The sequence below is a fragment of the Ischnura elegans genome (assembly GCF_921293095.1).
Source record: "Ischnura elegans chromosome 13 unlocalized genomic scaffold, ioIscEleg1.1 SUPER_13_unloc_4, whole genome shotgun sequence".
NCBI classification, from domain to species: domain Eukaryota; kingdom Metazoa; phylum Arthropoda; class Insecta; order Odonata; family Coenagrionidae; genus Ischnura; species Ischnura elegans.
Genome location: NW_025791660.1, coordinates 3314106 through 3337819, shown reverse-complemented (window position 1 = coordinate 3337819; position 23714 = coordinate 3314106). Strand labels below are relative to the sequence as shown.

General features: G+C 41.8%; 1 protein-coding gene across 2 annotated transcripts; it reads left to right on the top strand.

The window, feature by feature from the left end:
• Positions 1-295: 295 nt before the first annotated feature.
• Positions 296-23114, top strand: LOC124173045 (oocyte zinc finger protein XlCOF6-like). 2 transcript variants are annotated; one of them, XM_046552563.1, is made up of 5 exons: positions 296-1049; positions 2920-3045; positions 16862-16993; positions 18605-18677; positions 19439-23114. In XM_046552563.1, the coding sequence occupies exons 2-5, from the start codon at positions 2989-2991 to the stop codon at positions 21562-21564; spliced, it is 2388 nt and encodes a 795-aa protein (XP_046408519.1). In that variant the 5' UTR covers positions 296-1049; positions 2920-2988; the 3' UTR covers positions 21565-23114. The 2 variants fall into 2 exon arrangements, with proteins under 2 accessions (XP_046408519.1, XP_046408518.1); XM_046552562.1 differs by having other exon boundaries at positions 2914-3045.
• Positions 23115-23714: the final 600 nt, after the last annotated feature.

Sequence of the window (23714 nt, the reverse complement as noted above, 5' to 3'; positions counted from 1 at the left end):
TTCTAGCAGATTTCAAGTTTTTTTTTAACCCTTTCGTGCCGGACTTCGAGTGGAGCCAACGGGCATTTTCATATGCAGAATACCTGACGTCGGGTATAGCTATCGCAGATTTTTTAATGCAGATGACAGGACGTCTGCTTTGGCCGACGCAATGGGAGGGTGGTGACCACTGAGGCAGCAATTGTCTCATACATTCAGGCCTGGCCTGAGACCCAGATGAGCGAGTCCTTAGGGCCACTCCTACGGAATATAGCCTGACCCTCCCACTCATTAATCACCGTCGTAACTGCAGGAATCCGTTGCATAGTAGTTACGTTTTCAATAGTTTTTTTAGTGATATGTTTTATTGCATATTACTATGTTTTTATACTCTGAAATCAAGTCTTTGTTTGGTTTTGTGCCCAAACAATTTTTAAATGGAATTTTAGTGTTAAAAATATCAGACTTATAGACTTATTACCTTATATTTACTAACTTGGTTGTTATTAACACCAGAATCCCATTTAAAATTCCACAATGCTTAAAAATGAGTCAGTAATTCTTTTAGAAGATTAAATCATTTAAAATCAACTACAAAATTTTGGTTGAAAAAAACACTGGTAACGCAATAAGTTTACTGTGGATTCTTGTCATGATAGTGTTAGAGGGTATAGTCTGGTGGCTGGGGTAAGGGATAGGTGCCTCGTTGAGCTGGATTCCAAATCTGAGGGACAAAAATACCCAGGCTACTCACCCCCAAAAAAGAGCTCAGTACAGAGAGGTTTAAAATATTTTTTTTTTGCTACTCGTAGCACGAAAAACTTTTTCTATTGTAGGCGCCAGCGGGAAAGAGTTAATCAGGATTGGATGGATGCAAGTAAAAGAGAAGCTTTTATTATCAAAGGAGGTTATTATGGATTTGCTTTGAAGTGACGCCCATTTTTCTCTCCTAGTTTCATGTGAAAGAGGAGAACCAAGACCCTCTCAGTGAAGGGAATAATCCTCAGCCGTACACATCAGATCCAGCTGGAATAACAAATTACGACTCAGAACCATTGGCATCTGACTTGGTGAGTTAACTCTTGCCTTGTATAGTTCCTTTTTTCTTAGGGAAAAATATCATTCGTAGTGGAATATTCACAAAACCTCTCAGCAGAAACCTACAGCATTTTCTTCACCTGAACAGTCATTTACAAATACAGAGGAGCCTTAATGAATAATTGTTTGAAATAAGTGATTCATTGTAAGGAACGGATTTGGTGTATTTTGCCGAACTGATAGTTATTCTGCTCATGGAGCAAGTATCATCATTAATCTTCTGGCGATTAAATTAAGGTTCTTGTATCAGCTCTGTATCATCAGGGCACTGAGCAGTTATATTTTTTGTGAACATACGAACACAATTTTCTTTTCCGTTCACCACGAAGCAGAAGGGGGCTAGGGAATTGAGGGTATTACTGAGTTCTGTTGAATTTGGTACTCTTGACAGAATGGCCATGACATCATGATGCAGCTTGTATTCAGATCTGACAATAAAATGAGTCCCTAATGAGAGATTTGATATTCACAGGAATCAGGTTGTGCAGATTGGGATTTTGTGATGAAAGTGAGCAGGCATTTATGATGGGGACTAGGGATTTGTCCTTTTTACCATTTTTGAATGGGGTGTTGGTCATTGGCCGTGCAAGTCGATTGCCAAAAGACATCAATTGTTAGCGACGCAAACTGATTTTTATTTAATATTTATATATTCATGACGTGGGCAATTAAGTTAAAGTTCTTGTCTCCCATTCGTCTTCATATATCCGTGTTACTTCGTCAAAACTTTTTCCTGCAACATTCTTTGGGAGCAACACATTTCCATAGCTTTAACTGTTGACTTTTCTGCAGCTGTAAATTTTGAAGCCTGCCTACCAATTATAAGTATTTTCCTTATGTAGTGTCTGATGCATTGTTTCCATGCTTCTCTATTTGTATTCTCAGCTGTTAGTAGGTTGTTCTTTTTCGTGGAATGCTCCCCATGCCTTTATTATTGTAATTTTTTTCTTGCTTCATCCATCATTGTTTACTCTGCTTTCTGTGGCTTAACATATTAGTCTATTTGTGAGGTTATTAGATGTGAAAATGACATAATACTGAAGCCATGGTAAGATGTTGATATATACTTTGAGAATGGTGAAGTTATCATTTGTTGTTTATATTTTATCATGGATATAATGCATTTACACCTGAAACACTGTCATATGCTTAAAAGCACTCTCGTATACCTTTTGAGCGAATAAGTTGTAAGAGATTTAGTCACTTCCAGGCAAACTAATGATGCACTACTTAAATATGCATAATATATTTTTGTTTAGTCCCTGGATGTAGAAACATCTCAAGAAAACACCGCTTATCAGATCCCTGTGCAGAGTAAATGAACCTTCATATTTTTCAATTGAAGTAATGCAACATTTGACCTATGAGGAGATTTTTAAACTATTTTGAAACAGTTATATATTAGTCTCTAAACTGCATAATAAACCAAAATACACTAAATTTATCCTGCGTTATTGACCCTATTTATTTTCCATGAGTGTGTGTTATTACTATGGGCCCTGGATTCTCATACAGAGTTCTCCCATAAAATAAGTGTCTGTTACGAATAAGATGATAACTGGAGTTTTGTATCTCCAGAAACCATTGCCCTGAGAGCCATCACCTGGCTTTTGCAGGGATTTTGCAGTGAAAAAAAGAGGTATAAAGTGGTAAATTTAAAAACATAATTACAAAAATTATGAACTCCTGACATTAATTACGTTAAGGCAGCTTGCAGGAAAGTATGAAAAATATATCCATGTGAAACGAACTTTCATTTTATTCCTGTGACATATTTGCTGAAGTTTTTCTATTTTACTTTATTTCAATCATGAATGATGATGATTGTGGATTAAGTTGCAGCCCAATATCTTAACTGCTTCCCAAGGCGAAAAGTTGGAAGCTCTGGGCACAGGAGCAAATTTTGCAGACATGGACTGGACGCTGGTTGGGACAAAGGAGGAACCATCTCCCGAGGAGAATGCCCAGGTATGTACAGAATCCTTGTTATGGACTTTAATTCATGAACGAATCTAATAATAGGTTGCAAAATAAATTATTATCATTCTAGGACGTTGTATCTTCTTCCCAGGTTTAAAGGTAACCCATTGGATTCTAAGTTACTAATAACTCAAACATATTTTTATTATCTCAAAATAAGCTTTTTTCCTTTTTATGTTCTACATTTGTGTTAAAGTTTACTTGCCTTATATTTAAGTTAATAAATCATGGGACCATTAAATTATGTCATATTAGTCCTTCAGTGGGCACGAGGGGCACCTCGGTGGCCCGTAGTATTTCATGTTTGTGCTGTTGTTCGTGTGGTGACTAAGGCTTGTTACGAAGGATTTCATTAGATTATATGAGAACAAATAAGGCCTTTAATGGTGGAATATTGTTTGTTTATTAAGTTAAAATGTTTTCTAGTTGGGAAGTTTTCTTTGGAGGTAGGACTTAAGTATGTTTATGTGAAACTCATTTATTAGTATTCAACACAGGCATATCGTTTTGGAAATAATAGCGGAAGTAATACAAAAAAGCAGTTTTAATGCATGAAATCTTAAATATCCTTTCCTTGTCTAATTTCCTGGATTTCACCATTTCGTCAGTTGTTAACTGACAAAATTCCAGTATGAGGGCAGCACTGATGTAAGCAAAGCAAATACCCATACACATTTTGTCATGACAAAGAACATGGTATCTGGAGGTTGAAAACACCAGGGTCTTTTTCTCTGGGGATCATCTGAGAGATTTTGTATTACAAAAGTGGTGTATTAAGCATGTAGCCAAGATGCCCTAGTGTCAAACTTGCAAACCGAATTTACAAGAAAATAAAATTCCTTGCACTACTTTCCTTAATCCTTTTGCACCAAATGGTGGGTGGAGCTGACGGGCATTTTCATATGCAGAAGACCTGTTGTTAGGTATAGTTGTCATGGATTTTCCAATGGAAAACGAGCAGATGTCGGCTATAGCCAATGTGAGGGAACCGCTGGGGAAGCAATTGTCGTTTGCATTCAGTCACGGCCTGAGACCCAGCTAAGCAAGACGTTAGGGCCACTCTTTGGCAGTTAAGTCTGATCCTCCCTACCATTAATGATCATCCTCACAGCAATAATCCATTGTGAAGTGGTTATATTGCCATTAGTTTTTGCAGTGATATATTTTGTTGCATACTGCAATTTACTCCATACAATATATGAATTCTTCACTTTGTTGTGTGCATAAGCAACTTTGAAACAAAATTTTAGTGTTAAAAATAACAGACTGCAGGGCTTATAGTCTTAGTGCCTTGTGTTAACTAACTTTGTTGTTATCAACGCAAGAAATCAGTGTAAAATTCCAGTGCTCAAAAAATGTTATTCTTTTAGAAGAGTTACCATATTTACTCAGAGAAACCGCACACCTTTTTTTCCATTAATGCCATTGAAAAAAGGGTGTGTGCAGATTACAGGAATCCTCCAAATTTTAATGTAAGCTGCGCACCACTTTTCCACATTGTGAGCCTCCTTTTAGTTCTAGCACTGTCTTCTCCAATTCATTGTAAGCCCTACTCCCTTTCAATCTATCTAGAAATCCTATTCTTTTCCTTCCCCTCCCTCGTTTCCCTAACGTTCTACCCTCTAACTCCATTCTCAACATCCCCTCACCGCTAAGTGCTCCTCCCTTCTATACCGTCTGCCTTCTCCGTATCTCGTTTAAAAGCTGCCTCGCCTCAGCAACCATATTCAGCACTTGGTCGTTCCTTTTCCTTTCTGTCCATTTCACCTTCTCCATACCCACATCTCAAATGCCTCCAATCTTCCCTCGTCTTCTTTCCACACTGTCCACGTTTCCGCACCATAGAGAGCTCCAGATCAAACTCTTCACTATGCTTTTCTTTTTACTCTTTGATCAATTCCTATCGTTTTTTCTCCAGAGTTTAGCATTGGTAAATAATGTCATGTAAGCACTAAGCTTATAGGAAGGGCCAGGTTCGTAGAAGGCAGAATGAGTTGACAAGTCTGGTTCCACACGTTTAATTCAGAGCACAGTTACAAACTCTCCCTTCGAGATACCGCGTAAGACTCCCTGTGTCTATTCCCTCCAAGAGGCTTCCTTCCGTGTCGCGTCCGTCCCTTGCCCCTCTCGGCGTCCTCCTATTGGCTGGAAAAGGCCGCAAGATCATGCACATCATATGCCTTCCCACGCCAAGATACTGCAACGTGTTACGGCATAAAGTGTTGGAGGAATACGCGGAGACCAATTCCCACGCGAGAGCAAGTTGTTAATCGGAGTAGGGTGTCAGAGTCATGCACGAGGATGGATCCCACGCAAGAGGTTGCAACGTGTTATGAGTTTCAGATACTGGACCCATCACTCGAACGTGACTCTGCGATTCTTCCATTACCCCAGAGCGGAACCGAGCTGACACAAGACGGCAAGCGACACCCTTACATCTCATTTCCCCCCAAAAGTGAATCGCTGAATAATAAGGAATTATTTTTTATACTCAGCGATTCATCCAAATGAATTCAGCCCACAAAATTTAGATACATATAACTATTACAATATAAGAATTAAAAAGTTCGTGTTCCATTGAAAATTCCAACAGAAAAAAACACTTCAAGTTCATATTTGCATTAAACACTATGGTAATAATCACTCTTACAGAACTCTGCAGAACCTATATATGTTAGAAATAGATAGGTAGACCAATAAACACACCCAATATTCCATCCACAAAATTCAGCCCACAAATTGAGATACATATAACTATTAAAATACTACCCACAAAATGTACTGTTCATAAAATACATAGTTACGCAAATTATAAAGTTTATGCAGCAAACACCCTCTAAAATTGACTACTAATGATATAAGAATTAAAAAGTTCATGTTCCTATTGAAAATTCCAACTAACAAAAATACACATTTCAGTTCATTTTTTCACTAAGCACTATGGTAACAATTACTCTTCCTGCAGAGCCCATATATGATAGAAATAGATAGAATAAAAACAGACCCCAGGCTAACTTCCCACTTGCTCTACTGGCCCTGCACCCACCCCCTCTCCGGGAGCTTCCAAGCTCGATAGCGTGACGCGCACATTCTTCGCATCGACTAATCTCCTCCGCCTCTTCCTTTCGGCCGCTCCACCGATGCATTCACTACCGACCCACGACCGCTTCCAATATAACAACAATAAGAGCACTATTATCCCAACGGCGCTCCCCAATCCCCCAATAATTCCCCAATTTTCATTTTTTGTGGATGTGCTAACGGTCCTTAGTCTCCCCAACCATTTGGTGAAATCCACTGGGCGCCTGTGTGTCATTAATTCCCGCCCCAGTTCGTTTCGCAGATCCTCCAGATTCGAATCATTTCCAAGATTTATGCCCCCCCTTTCCTCGTCTATCCTCACATCCGGAAATATTATTTCCAACAATTTATCCTTCATCTCACTCCGTTGGTAACCACTTGCCAATAACTTAAAATTGCTTCCCACTATGTCACAGTGGCTGACATTTGTAATTATGCCACTTCCCTCGAGTCGGCGAGAGTCTGGCCTACTCGCCGTGGCCGAGTCTCGACACGCAACTGTGACATAGGATGGGCTTGGCATAGAGTAAATCCACCCTTGATTCACTCGGTCGAAATATGGCTCAGTAAAATTAATCCCTTCCCTTTCACACCCCTCTGCTCCCTTCCCTATGAACAAGTCGTACTCACAACTTCTCCAAGACCCGGTTCGCAATACAAACTTTGCCGGACACGTATAAATGGGGCCCTTCTGACAATCAAACATCTCGTCTTCATTTAGAATAGTATAATATGACCGATCCCCGTTCACTAACAATGTGTCTCTAACCCTCCATTTTCCGAAAACCATCAGTTTGTGATGCCAAACTGGGAAAGGTTTAAGTTTATAGCGTTCAAACATACTATCCTTACTTCCCAAAGGGATCTCCACAACCAACCGCAACCGGTCCTTGACCACTACGGCCGATGCCTTCGCCATTTTATAATACAAATATAGTGATTCGTGGTCACAAGGAGCTAACATATGGAGTGGGGGGTTAATGTTATCACGAATTCTTTTTATTATTTCTAAAAATTTTCCAGGGGGAACTAAAGCACTACTAAGGCCGTTATACACGCTGTTTTCCAGCGACATCCTTAACCCCACGAGGTCAATCCTCACATTAACCAGAACGTGACCAATTTGCCTCAATGCCTCCTCAGTACCTATCATTTGCCTCAACTCTCGGTTGGTCTCTGCTAATCCTTGAATTAACTTTCGACTATTGTTCGCTTCGCTAATCAATTGCGACACTAAATTTCGTAAAAATCGAGTGTTGTTTGTCACCCTCTCCTCTAACCCTGCCAAGATTATAATTTGGTTTTGTAGCTCTCCCCGAATTCCCTCGCCGTCTACCTCTAATTTAGAGATTTTCTCCTCAATTCTATGGAGATCCTGTTCATCCAGTGTACCGAATACTGTTTTTAGGACTTGGCCTCCAAAATTTATCCAGCCCCGCCTATTTCTTCGCTTCTCGACCAAGTCCACCAATGTCTCCATCTCCTCCTTGACATGTTGGTATTCCCTATTCATCCTTTCTAACGCTAAAATATATCCCCGACCATAGCTTTGCCTAACTTCCTCTCCCATCCTACCTCTTACTTCATCGAAAATGATTCTAATCCTTTTATATTCCTCTTTCATGGAACCCAGATCAAAATTTATAACTACCATCCATGAATGTTCAGTTAACACTACATCCCGCTGTCTTTCAAACAATATTCCACTATTCAACGGCATCACCTCTTGGCCCCTAATAGGGTCCAAACCACAACACAATAAACACAACAGCCAACCCAAAATGTTTAGGGGTCCACCATATCCTCTTCTTCCTCCTCCCATCTTGTCAGCGCCTCCCGCGGGCGTAGATAATAGCGGTGAGAGGGTACGGGAGGGGGGATCACGTAGGGCGGTGATTCGCGACGTCCTCTTCTGGGTCGTAATCTGTGAAGATAACGACGGGGGTGGGGAGGGGGGTCAGTTTCCGCCTCCAATGGGGGAGCGGTGTCGTCTTGATGAGGGGCAGGGGGCGGAGGGGATTGAGGACCACAGGGGGGGGCGGGCACCTCTTCTCCCTCTATGGCCACGACTTCCCCTCTCTCCGCGCCGCCTTCTCCTCCTCCTGCGCCTTGCGTCACCAGCTGATCCCCTCGGTTCTCCACCCACTCGTCCTCCCAGTGAAGGGGGGTGTTTACAGCTGATGTCGGCTCTCGCGAAGAAATGTCACCTGGAAGAAATTTTCGTGGCCGTCCACGGGGTCTATCAGCAATATTCCCTGTATTAGGAGGGGGAATAGGGCCATGATAAGGCTTAACACGACTTGTGTGCACAATAAGGGTTCGAAATGGAAGTTCCAACAGTATATTGCACTTCGAAGTTACCTTCAACACGCGATACGGGCCCTTCCACGGTCTATGAAACTTTTTTACTTGCCCCACTTTCTAACAAGGATCACTTAAGAACACGTAGTCGCCTACCTTATACTCCCTCACCTTACCCCTTCCCTTAACTGTTTCCCTCCTTTTCTTTACCGCTAAGCGATCATTTCGGGCGCATTGTTTCCACATTCCCTTCAACCTCTCTCGTAGACCTGTCACACTAGGGTGTTCCTTCCCTGGGCTACTTGCCGCTAAACAATTGAAAGGTGATGCCATCTGTTGTCCAAACACCAACTCATGCGGGGTGAACCCCGTGGTCCTGTGGTTTGAGGTGTTATACGAGCAAACGGCAAACTCGAGATGCTTCCCCCAGTCATCGTTTCGTACGTTCACGTAATGGCTAAGGATATTTGCGATTGTCCGATGCACTCTCTCAACTCGGCCATTGCACTCTGGGTGGAACGGGGATGTCCTTAGCTGTTTTACATTCAGTAGCCTACAAATCTGTCGGAACAGATCAGACATAAAGTTAGTCCCCTGATCCGTAAGCAATAATTCCGGCACCCCAAATTTTAAAATCCATTGTTTTACCAGTGCAACGGATACGGTTTCAGCCGATTGGTCGGGCAACGGCACCATTACCAAGTATCTCGTAAAATGGTCTAGGATAGACAAAATATAACGATTCCCATCATTTGTCCTTGGAAGGGGGCCCACAATATCAATGGCAATAAACTCAAAGGGTTTTTTCGCCGCGGGTAGCGCCTGCAAAGGGGGTTTGCACTTGCCGTAGGGGCTTCGCTGACTACAAGCTATACAACTCTTTACATACTCCTTGATATCCCCCAGAATCGTGGGCCACCAATAGTCCCTTCTGACTCTACTCGTAGTTGCGTGTACTCCATGATGGCCCGAAAGAATGTGATCATGACACTGGCGTAACACTCCCTCCCTGCAGTTTCGTGGCACCACTATCTTATTTCCCCCTTTGTGTCTTTTACAAATAATGCCGTCAATCACAACAAAATCATTTTCATTAGCCCACTTTATGCATTCTGGGTCTCGTTTCTGTTCTTCTCCAAAATTAATTATTTCCTCGGCCGATACGAGGCCAACTTTTCTACTCAGCGCGTCAGCATTTGCATGGGTTTTACCCGATCTGTGCACCACCTGGTAATCATATTCACCCAGTTTTAATGTCCACCTCATCAATCGACTATTAGGATCCTTTAAATTGAATAGCCACGTTAGTGCTGCGTGGTCCGTCACAATAGTAAATTTTCGTCCCAGCACATAATGTCTAAACTGATTGACAGCCCAAGTTATTCCGACCAATTCCTTCTCTGTTGTGGTATAATTCAGCTCCGGTTTCTTAAGCTGCCGTGAGGCAAATGCTACCGGGTGTTCCTCGCCGTTGATCACTTGGGACAGGATGGCACCTACTGCAAAATTACTAGCGTCTGTTGATATAGTAAATGGCAAGGAAAAATCTGGGTATACCAATACGGGACTACTCGTAAGAGCTGTTTTTAAATCTTCCACTGCTTGATCGCACTCGGGAGTCCAAACGAATGCGGTACCCTTTTTCAATAGCGACGTAAGGGGTCGGGCTATAACTGCATAGTTTTCGATGAACCGACGGTAATAATTCGTGAGGCCCAAAAAGGATTGTATCTCCTTCACATTTTTCGGAGTAGGGAATTCCTTAACCGCTGAAATCTTGCTAGGGTCCGGGAGAATACCCTCTGCACTAATTATGTGTCCCAAATAGTTCACTTGTGATGAGGCAAAGTGACATTTAGATAGTTTTAGGGACAACCCTGCCTTTTCTAGCCTCTCGAATACTCTTTCTAAGCGCGAAGCGTGTTCCTTTATTGAGCCGCTAAAGACGATGACATCATCGAGATACACGAGGCATTCCGTGGGAGCCATCCCCCTAAAAACTCCATCCATAAACCGTTGGAAAACGCTAGGGGCGTTTCTAAGACCGAAGGGCATTCGGAGGTATTCATACAGCCCATTATGCACGATGAAGGCGGTTTTCTCACGCGAGTCGGAAGCCATCGGGATTTGGTGGTAACCCGCAGTTAAATCAAGTGTAGTGAAATATCTGCATCCCCCCAAATAGTCTAGTGTTTCAGTAATGTTGGGTAAGGGGTATACGTCAGGTTTTGTTATCGCATTTAACGCGCGAAAATCTATGCAAAACCGGTACTTCGGCTCTCCGTCCTCAGATTTTTTCGGAACAATCACAACGGGCGAGGCCCAGGGGCTATGACTTGGCACTATTATTCCCCCCTCCAATTGTTCCTTCACAAAATTGTCTATCAATGGCTTCAAATGATGAGGGGTTCGGTAGGGTCTCCTGTAAATGGGCCGAGCATCACCAGTGGGAATGTGGTGTTCTACCAAATGTGTGGCTGGGGGTGTGCCCGATGGTGAGAACAATTGACTATACCTTCCGATTAAAAGCTGCAATACCGATTGTTCCTCCGCGTCTAGATGAGACAACTTCCTTGCGATCTCGTCATTAAAATCATCCTCACCCGCCTTGCACACGGAAATATTCGCGTCCCTGTCAATCCCGGTCCCTCGCACTCCACTTTTGTCCCACCCATTATTCACATCATCCTCCAATTCACTCACTATTGCGATCACTGTACCCTTACTCAAAGTTACATCTATCATTCCAAAGTTACTTACTTGGATCTTAGCACCCCCTTCCTCATCCACCTTACAAACACACCTGGCCACCCAGCAATCGTCCAATTCCAGCGCTGACTCCACCATGCACTCATGGCCCTCTCTCCAGCCGCTACCAAGGGGAAGAGTCACGAGACGGACGCTCCGAGCTGGGATCATCTCTGCCGACACAAGGCGTACCGGCATATTCACCCGTGGGCGGCGCCATTTCCTCCCCGCATCTCCCAGCTCCTTCGCCGTGGACCTCGTCGTTGCGTCCCTCGGTCTCTCCTCCGTGATGTCCGCGGCTCCGCTTATCCACGCTCGGTCAGCCACACCCTCCGTCCTTATCTCCATAACGGCCGGGCACGCTCCCTGCGGTTCGCTGTCCGTCATCGCGGAAGTGGTCGCTTCGCCAGCCTCCCTCGGCCGCGGTGGGGTCTCCGCGTGCTCTTTACTTCCACTTTCGGTTAGACAAATTACGCGTCCGTCAATTGTCAGTTCACCTCTACTCACGTCAATTATCGCTCCATTTTCGCGGAGGAAGTCTATTCCTAAAATTCCCTCATGGCCCCCCAAATTATCTACAACCTGAGCCTTTAGGTTATACACTTTATTACCGACAACTAGCGGTACTACCACTTCTCCGAAGTTCCAAATAAGCCCTCCATTCAGTCCTTTTATCCTGAACTGAGACCTCTTCGGTGTTCGGTCCCCACAGCACTTTTTAGTTAAAAGGCTCACTTGCGCCCCTGTATCAACCAACATTCGTCGCCGCATGCCTCCACACGTCACAGTCACCGCCAAATCTTTCACATTCCCCTCGCGGTGCACACATGGGAGTACGATCCTTAATTGGGGCCGTTGCGGGCGACTTGCTCGGCCCCGGAGCCGTTTAACGGCATCTCAGAACGCTGGCTGAAACTACTTCGCCCTCGCGCCCGACAGCTTTTAGCCCAGTGTCCTTCCTTCCCGCAATTAAAACACTGCATTCTGCCCCGCTGTTTACAGTCCCTTGCAAAATGCCCAAGGCGGCCACACGCGTGACAAGCTCCATCACGGACCGCGAAAACGCTCCTCTCCTCTCGCCCCTCCTTCACCGGTCGGATCCTCCGCTCAGCTTCCCGCACGCGCACGGCTGCGGATATAGCAGCGTCGAAAGTCTCTGGCATGGAGAGGCGCGTGTGCTCCCCCACCCTACCAGGAAGGCCATTTAGGAAGGCGTCTAAAGCTCTCTCATCAGCCTCCGCACGACGAGCTGCCGCTGCGGCGGAATCTTCCTCTTCCTTCCATGTATGACTATTTATTTCGCGGATACGATCCGCGAACTCCTGTATCTGCTCCGCCGGGCCCATTTGTATGTTCGCCAACATCTCCCTGTAGAATCTCCTATTCTTCACCCCCTGGTACCTCTCCAACAGCACCTTCTTTGCTTCGGGGTAGGTCAAGGCATCACCCGCTCTTGCCTTCGCCCTCAGGAGATCCGCGGCCCCACCGCGCGCGCGAAGTGTGACCGCGCTTAGCCTGTCTTCATCATCCCACCCTCCCAGCCTTCCCACCTGTTCTACTTGCGAGAGGAACGCTTCAATGTTTTCACCCGTGGCTCCCGAAAAACTGTCTATTGCCGATAACATCGAGTAGGACTTCCTAGAGTTTTCCCCTGTCCCAGCCACATCAGTTGTACGGGCTCTATAACTGGCGTTTTCTTCCTTGAGGGCCCGTTGCTGCGCACATAGCTCATCCACGGCCTGTTGGAGCTCCATTTCTCGACCCGATAGACTAACACGATTCGACATTGTCACTCACCTTTTCACGTCTGCAACTACTGCCCTTCGGGAGATCCCACTTCTCAACACCACATGTAAGCACTAAGCTTATAGGAAGGGCCAGGTTCGTAGAAGGCAGAATGAGTTGACAAGTCTGGTTCCACACGTTTAATTCAGAGCACAGTTACAAACTCTCCCTTCGAGATACCGCGTAAGACTCCCTGTGTCTATTCCCTCCAAGAGGCTTCCTTCCGTGTCGCGTCCGTCCCGTGCCCCTCTCGGCGTCCTCCTATTGGCTGGAAAAGGCCGCAAGATCATGCACATCATATGCCTTCCCACGCCAAGATACTGCAACGTGTTACGGCATAAAGTGTTGGAGGAATACGCGGAGACCAATTCCCACGCGAGAGCAAGTTGTTAATCGGAGTAGGGTGTCAGAGTCATGCACGAGGATGGATCCCACGCAAGAGGTTGCAACGTGTTATGAGTTTCAGATACTGGACCCATCACTCGAACGTGACTCTGCGATTCTTCCATTACCCCAGAGCGGAACCGAGCTGACACAAGACGGCAAGCGACACCCTTACAGTCAGAATTACAATTACAATTCTGACATTGTTTAACTTTAATAGCCATGGCCTCATAACTCAAATTTATCGATTGACCAATGAATTCCAAGTTTCTATAAAAAACCACACCCCAAAACCACTGATAAGTTTTTCCTCACGAGCCAGCCCTAAAAATGGGAAAGCGCGGGAGACACGAGAGCTCGGCTTACATGACTAAATACGGTGATTATTAAATATCAAATGCAATATTTCTTTGAAAAAAACGCTAGTATTGCAATAAGTTGACCATGGATTTGTGCTGAGATAGGGGTAGAGGATCAGGTCCAGTCGTGGGGGTAAGGGCCATGTGCCCCGTAGTTAGGGACCCTCATCTAAGGAAAAGAGAGTACCCAAAAAGAAAACGTTTTCCTCTCATAGGCAGAAAAAGGCGAAGGCAGCTTGTGGTGTAGTATGTTAATGCATGATGAAAAAATGAACTCTAAATTTATTTCTGTGACTAAGGGCCGTATCCAGAAACCATGCTTCAGCTTGTAGCGGCGCGCTCCGCTGAATGCTGTATCCAGAAACCTCACTACTCCAAAACGCTCCAAATGGGTGGGGGCAGTGTTGCCACATTTATTTTGGGCTGGATTGATGACGTAGACGAATTTAGCGACATTTTGAGTCCCTAATATGCGGGCTTTGGGAGGAACTAAGGGCGTCAATTGAATAACGAATATCGCAATGCGACTTTGTTGGTAAGCAATATGGAAACGGGTTGGAAGTAGAATCTCGGCGTAGAGAGTTTGATTTTAAAACTAATTATTGATGGAATAGTTGTATTTGAGTGCAAGAAAACCGATGCTGTGAGTCTTTCTTTAAAGGTTATGGCATGGAAGAAGGCGGAGGTTGAATTTAATCGGCACGATGGCGTAACGAAGGTAAGCATATTAGTAGGCCATGATTTGTAAAATTTCAGCAGAAAATCTTTTGTCTTGTTCTTAAAATCTGAATGGAAATTATTGATAAAATTTATCTTTTTTAGTGGTGTTCGTGGAAATATGGTGTCTTAGGAGATGCGGTATCTCACACGGAATTTATTCTCCGTTCCATGGGATTTTCCTGGTCCTTCAAGTTTCTTCTGTGAATCTGGTTCCGTTCATTGTGTGAAAAGAGTTCCTCTAAATCGGCAAAGTTATAATTGAGAACCTACTGGTACATGCTGATGAATCTGGGTGCTCAGAAATCCCGCGACGTGTACCAAGTGTCTCGACAGTGTCGATCGCCGATGATTGCCGGCTGGCCTCGGCTCTGCCGCCGGGGAAAGCCGGCCGATGCCCCAGGCCCCGCACGCCGAAAATGTACCAAGCTGGGTGGAAAAGAGTAACCTTATCAAGTTTTGATCAGGATACCCAAGTTTCGGTGCTGACTTAATTGATGATTTTTTAAATAAAATGTTTTCATCTGTTTCAATTATTGTTGACAATGCGAAATGAAAGGAAAGTGATCATTTTTTAAAATAGCGCCGTCATTAAGTTGTACGGGTCGTTGCTGCCGATGTTTCGCTCTAATTACTTACTTCTTGTGTTCGCAATGTGTGTGTAATTTGATTTGTGAATTTAAAGTTAGTGTTTTGGCTCCCGATTTTCTTCGTGTGAACATTTCCTGGACAATTTTATTTGCAATTAGTGTTAATTAGATTTGTGAAGTAACAGTACTTGTCGTTTGATGTTGATTTTCTTCGTGATTACTTTTCTTGGACAAGTGTTCTTGTGAAGTGTGATCATTTTATTTGTTGAATTGAAAGTGAGTTTTACGACGTTAATAAATAAAAGTTTGTGAACTCAGTAATTCTTGTGATGGTATTTATTGCTGAATAATCCTTGGTGTCACTAGCGCAATTCGTCATTGTGTGACAAATATACTCGTACAACTGTCGATTGTATTGGTGTAGTTGGATATTTTAGACATTGAGGTAATATAATAGATGCATGTATTGTATTGTAACGTCCAAAGATATACGTGACATTCATTATGAGATGAATATCATGTGCTATTGTAAACGGACTGAGAAGCAATATGCCATTTCCATCGACCCTTCCCTTAAACTTTAACTCATCATTTTTGTGACGGCATAAATCATTATAGGTAAGTTTTCACGTAAGTGAACATGGTTTTTTAATGGCTCGGAACTGACATTACTTAAACTAGTAGTAGCTGAGTATGGACGTAGCTGACTGGAAGACAGCTTTGTTGCTTTGAGTATTTTACGCAAATTTTGGATGTCAGAGGCACAAAGCTGGTGATTGCAACTTTATTTGGGCACTTATATATATATATATAATATTAATGGTTTTCAAGGAAAGCCACGGTCTATACCAAAGTTAATAGCTATTAGAATGGCAAATTCGACGATGTTTCAGCATAGTTGCGTTGACATTGGTTATTTTTCGTAAAAAAAGTATTTCAAAAGCATCAAGGCGAGACATTACTATGTCCCTAATTTGTTTTTCTTTAATTATAAATGGTTTTCAAGGCATGACAGGGCCCGTTTATAAGTTAATTGCAATTAAAACGGTGAAGCCGAACAGGTTTCATCACGGTATTGTTGACAGTATTTATTGGTAGTTAAATTAGGTTAAATATTTACTCGTTAGGATAAAAGATGGTTATTGAAGCATTCTTACTATATTTTTAAGTAATAATAAATAATTAGCATGAGCTTATAGCCCTTTAAACATCAATAATTATTAATAATAAATGCGAGACGATAAGCAGACGAAACCCGGCGGCCATATTACTTGTAGCGAGTAGCATGCCATGGACCTCACTAGACTTTTGCAGCGGTGAGCGTAGCGGTGCTCGGCCGCTACAGCGGCTACGTCATCATCTGATGACGTATCTAGCAGTAGTGAGGTTTCTGGATACGGGCCTAACTTTTAATATTAGGTTAAATAAAATAGATTTATACTTTGTAACAATTCTTGATGACAACCTGAAGAAATTATGAGAGTTAGAGTGCCTTCACAGCTCTGCATTTCGTCGACTCAAAAAGAGCTGCTAGACAAGAGTGGAGCTACTATCTTTTCCTTCGCAATTTTTGTAAGCTCTGTGTGAATATTGTTAATTCCAGAACTTTAATTGTGTCATCACAGTCGTGTACTATGATTGAAGATTTCAATCATACTCTTTGACTTGACTTTCCTTCTCAATTGTTTTTATGCTTATTGATCAATATGCCAGAATATTTCATCAGCGGTTATTTATTTTGTACGGACACTCTGTAATTCAAGCTTTGATCATCATCTCTTTTGCTTCTTGTATCAATTCATTAAAGAGGTTATCAATGGGTTTTCCTCTTTCCAATAGAGTGATCCAGTAACATACAAGTGCTCTTCTGTGAAAGAAGATCAGAGTAGCGATTATGACGAAGGATGCGTGCTTAACGATTGCACTTATGTCACCACAAGCAACCTGATGCATCAAGACTCTTCTAATCAGGTAATACTATTAATGAACTATTTATTGAACGTTGACCTTGATTAGCTTATGAACTGTATTGTCATTATAAGTCTTCAATCCTAGAATTGGTTTCATTCAGCCCTCCCATTCCTCTCTCCTATCTGCATACCTATTATATTTATGGTATTTATCTCTTTTTAACCCTTAATAATCTGACCTCTGAAACACATTCAAAAGCATAACGTTCCCCTCTCACATTCCACCTGACCTTTAAGTTAAGATTTACCCAATACTCTTCTTATTTCCCGCTCCTCTCTGTACTTCCTTGTTCAATCCCTTTTATCCTTAACATTCATCGGGAGCAATACATTCAAAGCTTTGACTTTTCTGCATGTTTCCATTTTGAAACTTAGCTACCATTTTTAAATATGCTTCAAATGTAATGTCAGATGCATTGTTTCCTTATTTTAGAATCAGTATCCTCACTTGTGATCAGATTTTTTTTTTGTGGAATGCACTCTGTGCCTGTACTAGTCAACTCACTTTATTTTTGCTTGTTTGATCCATCAGTTTTAACTTGGATTCCCATTGCTTAACATATCCAACTGACTGTGAGGATATGAGACGTTGAAAATGATGTAGTTTTTTTTAACCTTGGTCAGTGGTGGAGTTACATATTCAAGTGTGGAAATATTCATTTGTTGTTTATATTTTATCACAGATATATTGCAATTACTTGTGAAACAATGTCATATGCAAGAAAGCACTGTCTTATACCATTTAAGCAAATAAATTGTGAATGGTTGATCTATTTCCAGAAAAACTAATGACGTTCTACTAAAATAAACATAATAAAATTTGTATTCAGTCCATAGATATAACAGCACCTAAAGTAAGCACCAAACTAATGACGTTGTACTGAAATATTCATAATAGAATTTGTATTCAGTCCATAGATGTAACAGCACCTAAAGTAAGCACCATACTAATGACGTTGTACTGAATACATACATAATAACATTTGTATTCAGTCCATAGATGTAACAGCAACTAAAGTAAGCACCAAATATCAAATGTCATTGCAGAGTAAATTGAACCATCATATTTCCTCATTGGAGTTATGCACATTTTGTCCCATAAGGTCGTCATCTACATATTTCTGATTTTCATTACCTAAATCAGAATGGCATTCCATTATGTCTTGTCTGCTTAATTTATATATACTTGTCAAAATGTTTGGTGTTATTAAACTGAATAGTAATCTAAAATATGCTTACGTTAATTCTCCATTGTTAACCCTATTTATTTTCCATGAATGTAGGTCATGAAGATAAAATCTGGAGTTAAATCATCATGAATAAGGTTAAATAAGATATTTTACATCTCCATATGTTAATGCTCTGAGGATCATCACATGGATTTTGCTATGTAAAAAAGAAGTAGTTAGTGTATAGTTAAGTGGTAGTTTTAAAAATCTAACTTGAAGCAATTTCAATTCCTGACAATAATTTCCTTGAGGCAGCTTACAGGATAGCCTGAAGAACATATCCATAGGAAATGAATGTGTAAAATAAGTTTTAGTAAATCCTATCCATAAAAGTTCTAAATCTGCTGTTAATACATTATTCTTATTTGGATGCTTACTTTTAGCCTACCGGACGTGTGGATGGGGAGCCAATTGGGAGTTTGACTTTGCCCCAGAAGACTACAACAGAGTCATTTTGTGAGTACTCTAAAAGGCTTGCAAATTACTGTACAAGTGGAGGAATTGATGTTACTAATTGTGGATGATGTATTTGTTGATGCTTTATTTGTAGCAACTTTTACTTTGACTAGATCAGTGATTGAGAATTTTACAGTAGCCAATGAATCCACAATAGAAACAGTGGGTGAGTGCTTTCAAGGGTTAAAATAGAAATAAATCAGGAAAATATCAAGATATTTTTTGTATGTACTCATTCGTAGTGCAACAAAATTTAAAATTGTAATTGTAAGGAACATTTTTAATTAACAAAATTTTGGACAATCATAGTATATTCAATGGCAAAAAAATTATTTGCCAATTTTTAAATATCTTCTTTGGGACGAACAAATATGAAACAAAATTGATTAAATCCTAAACTGTCAAGCAAAGGGCCAATTCTAAAAGGGGCCTGATTTCTTTCTGCTTCAATTGTAAGCCAGATCTGTGAAGAGTATGAATGTGTGTTTATGTAGTTATATATACATCATTTTACCTTGTGATTTCTCTTTTTCATTCCACCACAACCCTGTTATCCTCATCGTTTTTATGTAATGTGTTCCTTTCCCTGTCTTCTCCCTTCTATTAATTTATACCGAGAGTTTTTGGGTTCAATTTCATGCAATTCAGCATTTTAACCACCTGATTTCTGGCTTATTCGATCCATTCAATCGATTTTAAATGGTAGGTTTAGGAGTCGAAAATTTCATATTTCACTGAGATAGTTTTAATTATTTTTCCAGGGCTCCCTGCTCCTGAAGAAATGCCCATTCAAGCAGCATCAACTTCATATCTGCTTGCGAAAGGAAATGTATTGAATCATTCAATCGATGAATGCATTGGTCTGACACATTTGGTGACACAAGCAAACAAGCCTGGAGCATCCCATGTAGGGATAGGAAGAAATCTTATGGGTAAAGACTTGGAAAAATGTGGTGCTTCTGAAACTGATGAGATATCATGTTGCTCGATTTCAGATGATAGGCAATTTAATTGCAAAGATATTGAATCACTTAAAAACAGCAGAGGTGGGGCTGCAATGACTGTTTATGGGGAGAAAATTGGTTGTGATGCACCAAATTCCACGCATAACCTTAGTTGCATCAGAATAAGTGGAAATGACAGAAGTGGCTGTGAGACCATCGTCGGAGGCAATGAGGAGATACTTAATCGCTTCAACAAAAATCCAGAGAACAGTTACAGTTCAAACGAAGATTCATATAATTGCTTCAACTGCAGAGATATGTTCAACAACAAAAAGGAGCTAATCAAACACATGAAAATTCATTTTTTTGCTCGTAATTTTGATGCTGCAGCAGAATCATCAATCGTAGATGTGTCTCTAGAAGCACTTCCATCAAGCGGACACAGCAGTTCATGCGAGCCTACCACCTCAAAGGGTTTAGAAGAGCTGGATAGGAAAATACTAGAGCCCATGCAAAAAGAAAATGTGCTCAACAAGGAAACCAGTGGAGGAAAAGGGGATGAGACAAATATAAGACGACTGACGAGAAGTTTCACAGTAGGAGAGAAATCAACTACACAGAGTTTATCTTCAGAGTCATCTAGCATTAGAAATGTACGCAATCACGTGGTTCCGAGAGGGGAAGAGAGACCCTATTCATGCAGCGAGTGCACTGAGTCCTTCACTCAGAAAAGGGACCTCACCGTGCACAAACTTACACACACAGGAGGGAAAACGTATTCTCGTAGCACTTGCAGCAAGTCTTTCACTCGTAGAGGTCATCTCGATATTCACTCGCGAACACACATGGGAGAAAAGCCTTTTATATGTAAGGTCTGCAGCAAGTCCTTCTCTAGGAAAGACATTCTCTACGCGCACGTACGTAAACACCCAGGAGAAAGGCCTTATTCATGCAACGTGTGTGAAAAGTCTTTTTCGATTAAGAGCAACTTAGTTAGACATGTGCGCACGCACACGGGAGAGAAACCATTTTCTTGCGACGTGTGTGAAATGTCTTTCTCGGATAAGAGCCACTTAAATGCACATGTACGTAGGCATGCGGGAGAGAAACCGTTTTCTTGCGACGAGTGTAAAAAGTCTTTCTTGTGGAAGAGCGACTTAGTTAGACATGTACGTACGCATACGGGAGAGAAAACTTTTTCGTGCAGAATCTGCGAGAAATCTTTTACTCGAAAGAGTGTCCTCAGACGGCACATACGTACTCACACAGGAGAGAAGCCTTTTTCATGCAACGTGTGTGAAAGGTCTTTCTCGATAAAGAGCCACTTAGTTAGACATGTGCGCACGCACACGGGAGAGAAACCGTTTTCTTGCAACGAGTGTGAAATGTCTTTCTCGGATAAGAGCCAATTAAATGCACATGTACGTAGGCATGCGGGAGAGAAACTGTTTTCTTGCAACGAGTGTGAAAAGTCTTTCTGGAATAAGGGCGACTTAGTTAGACATATTCGTACGCACACGGGAGAGAAACCCCACTCGTGCAGAATCTGCAATAAATCTTTCACTCAGAAGGGTACTCTCAAAAGTCACATGCGAACACACACGGGAGAGAAGCCTTTTTCATGCAATGAGTGTGAAAAGTCTTTCCCGATTAAGAGCAACTTAGTTAGACATATTCGTACGCACACGGGGGATAAACCGTATTCTTGTAGCATTTGCCGCAAGTGTTTCACTCAGAAGAGTATTCTCGACAGTCACATACGAACACACACGGGAGAGAGGCCTTTTTCATGCAATGTGTGTGAAAAGTCTTTCCCGATTAAGAGCCACTTAGTTAGACATATTCGTACGCACACGGGGGATAAACCGTATTCTTGTAGCATTTGCCGCAAGTGTTTCACTCAGAAGAGTATTCTTGATAGTCACATGCGAACACACACGTGAGAGAAGCCTTTTTCATGCAATGAGTGTGAAAAGTCTTTCGCGGATAAGAGCCGCTTAGTTAGACATATTCGTACTCACGCGGGGGTTAAACCGTATTCTTGTAACACTTGCTGCAAGTGTTTCACTGAGAAGGGTAATCTCGACAATCACTTGCGACAACACTCGGGAGAGAAGCCTTTTATATGCAACCTGTGCAGCAAATCCTTCGCTAGGAGAAGTCACCTCACCTCACACATTAAAAGACACTCGGGAGAGAAACCTTATTCTAGTAGCATTTGCTGCAAGCATTTCACAAAGAGATGTTCTCTCGACACTCACATGCGTTTGCATACGACAGAGAGGCCTTAAATCATGACACGAGTGTGAAAAGTCTTTCTCGAATGAGAACCACTTAGTGACACATTTTCGTATACACTCGAGAGAGAAGCCTTTTTCGTGCAGAATGTGCGAAAATTCTTTTTACAGAAGAAGCTATGTGGTGGGAAACATGCAAACGAACGTACTTTTTTCACGCAGAATCCGCCAAAATAATCTTTCACTCAGTGTCGTTCACTTAAGAGTCACATGCGAAACAGCACGTAGGGGAAACCCTACTCGTGCGGCGAATTTGAATGTCCCTCTCGGCAAAGAGCCTCTTAGTACATTTGTGCAAAAAAAAAAAACGAGTTGCTTTATTTCTGCAACGTCTGCAGCAAGTCTGTCGCGCCATGATGCGACCTAGTAACCCATTCGTATACACACAGCAGATAAACGTTATCAATGAAACATTTGTTGGAAGTGTTTTGCAGTGAGTGGTTGCCTTGACAGATATTCATACGTGCTCACACATGTGAGCAGACTTGTTTATGCATATTCCGCATCAAGTCCATCACTACAAGGAGCGGCCCTGACTACCACATGTGTAAACGTACAATTGTGATATTTTATTATTATTGCGTATTTTGCACTTAGTCTTTCACTGTTATTTCTAATCCCAACTTCGCCATGCGCTCAAAAGTGAGATACTCTATTCATGTTGTGTGCTTTCACTCAGAAAAGTCACCTTTGCGCATGCAATATTTTCTCGCGGAGAGGATAATTCATATAAATCTTACAAATGTTCTACTTAAACCTCATGCAAAGCTGCACTGAGGAGTCTTATGGTTAATTTTTGCCTGCACAACGAGAAATGAATGATTGTATTGTGTCAATAGGGATGATGGGCCATTACATGTTTCTATGAAATGCGTGCCAAGTAATGTGTTTTTGGGTTTTCGTAATGAATATTGAAAGAGAGTAGTTGCAGAAAAGGGCACGCCAAGGCTATCAGATTAGGATGAAGCAGCCTACGCTACACATTTTTGATTAAAGACGTCCACAATATTTACTCCAATGTTTCTGGCTTTAGGTCTATTCTTAATTGTCATCTTCTAATTGGTTCCAAATTTTCTTAGAATTAATCATGTGTTCTTTGAATATTCTTTGTTAAAATAATTATTCTTGTCCACATTTTGAAAATAATGTGATATTAGTGCACAATAAAAGGCTTATGGCCGAGTTTGATAATTTAATGAATTCAATATGTTATTTATTTTCATTACTAAAATATATGCAATTTTATTCCTAATTCTATATTTTCATTTGCGGCTGAGGGATTCGTCACGATTTGTCGGAATGCACGGTTAATAGGACAGCAATGATAATCGTGGGCCATTTACCTCAGAATGGTGACGTTGCGGGAAAAGACAGTAATCGAGGTGGAATACATGCTAACATTGGCAGAGTGAATGGGGATGTTATCGGAGGGTGGGAGAGTAAGCAGAGGGTGGGGAGTGGATGCTAGGTGGCGCTGAGCGCACTTGCAGGGATTGGTAATGAGAAAATGATTCAGAGGACACGTCGGTCGCAGCCTAAAGTAGTACTACGGAGTGAGCGAGCAAGGGATTCATCTATGTACAAAATTTGGCCGCAATCCGTGCAGCCGTATGGAAACACATAGCGGACAGATAAACATGTGTTAATGATTGCACATAAAAAATATTAAGCGTATCCTGACATTATCTTATCGCCGAGGAATGCCACAGGAACTCCTCCTCAAAAGCTAGGTTCACATTTTTATAATTAGAATTTATGATACTTTGTATGCATATGTGATTTAAAAATTTATCTGT

Bases quoted from the DNA above. Each gene is read 5' to 3' on its own strand.
- LOC124173045 (XM_046552563.1), top strand. From the start codon at position 2,989: ATGGACTGGACGCTGGTTGGGACAAAGGAGGAACCATCTCCCGAGGAG. The intron at 3,046-16,861 runs GTATGTACAGAA...TCTTTCCAATAG, and splicing joins CTCCCGAGGAGAATGCCCAG to AGTGATCCAGTAACATACAA. The intron at 16,994-18,604 runs GTAATACTATTA...GCTTACTTTTAG, and splicing joins ATCAAGACTCTTCTAATCAG to CCTACCGGACGTGTGGATGG.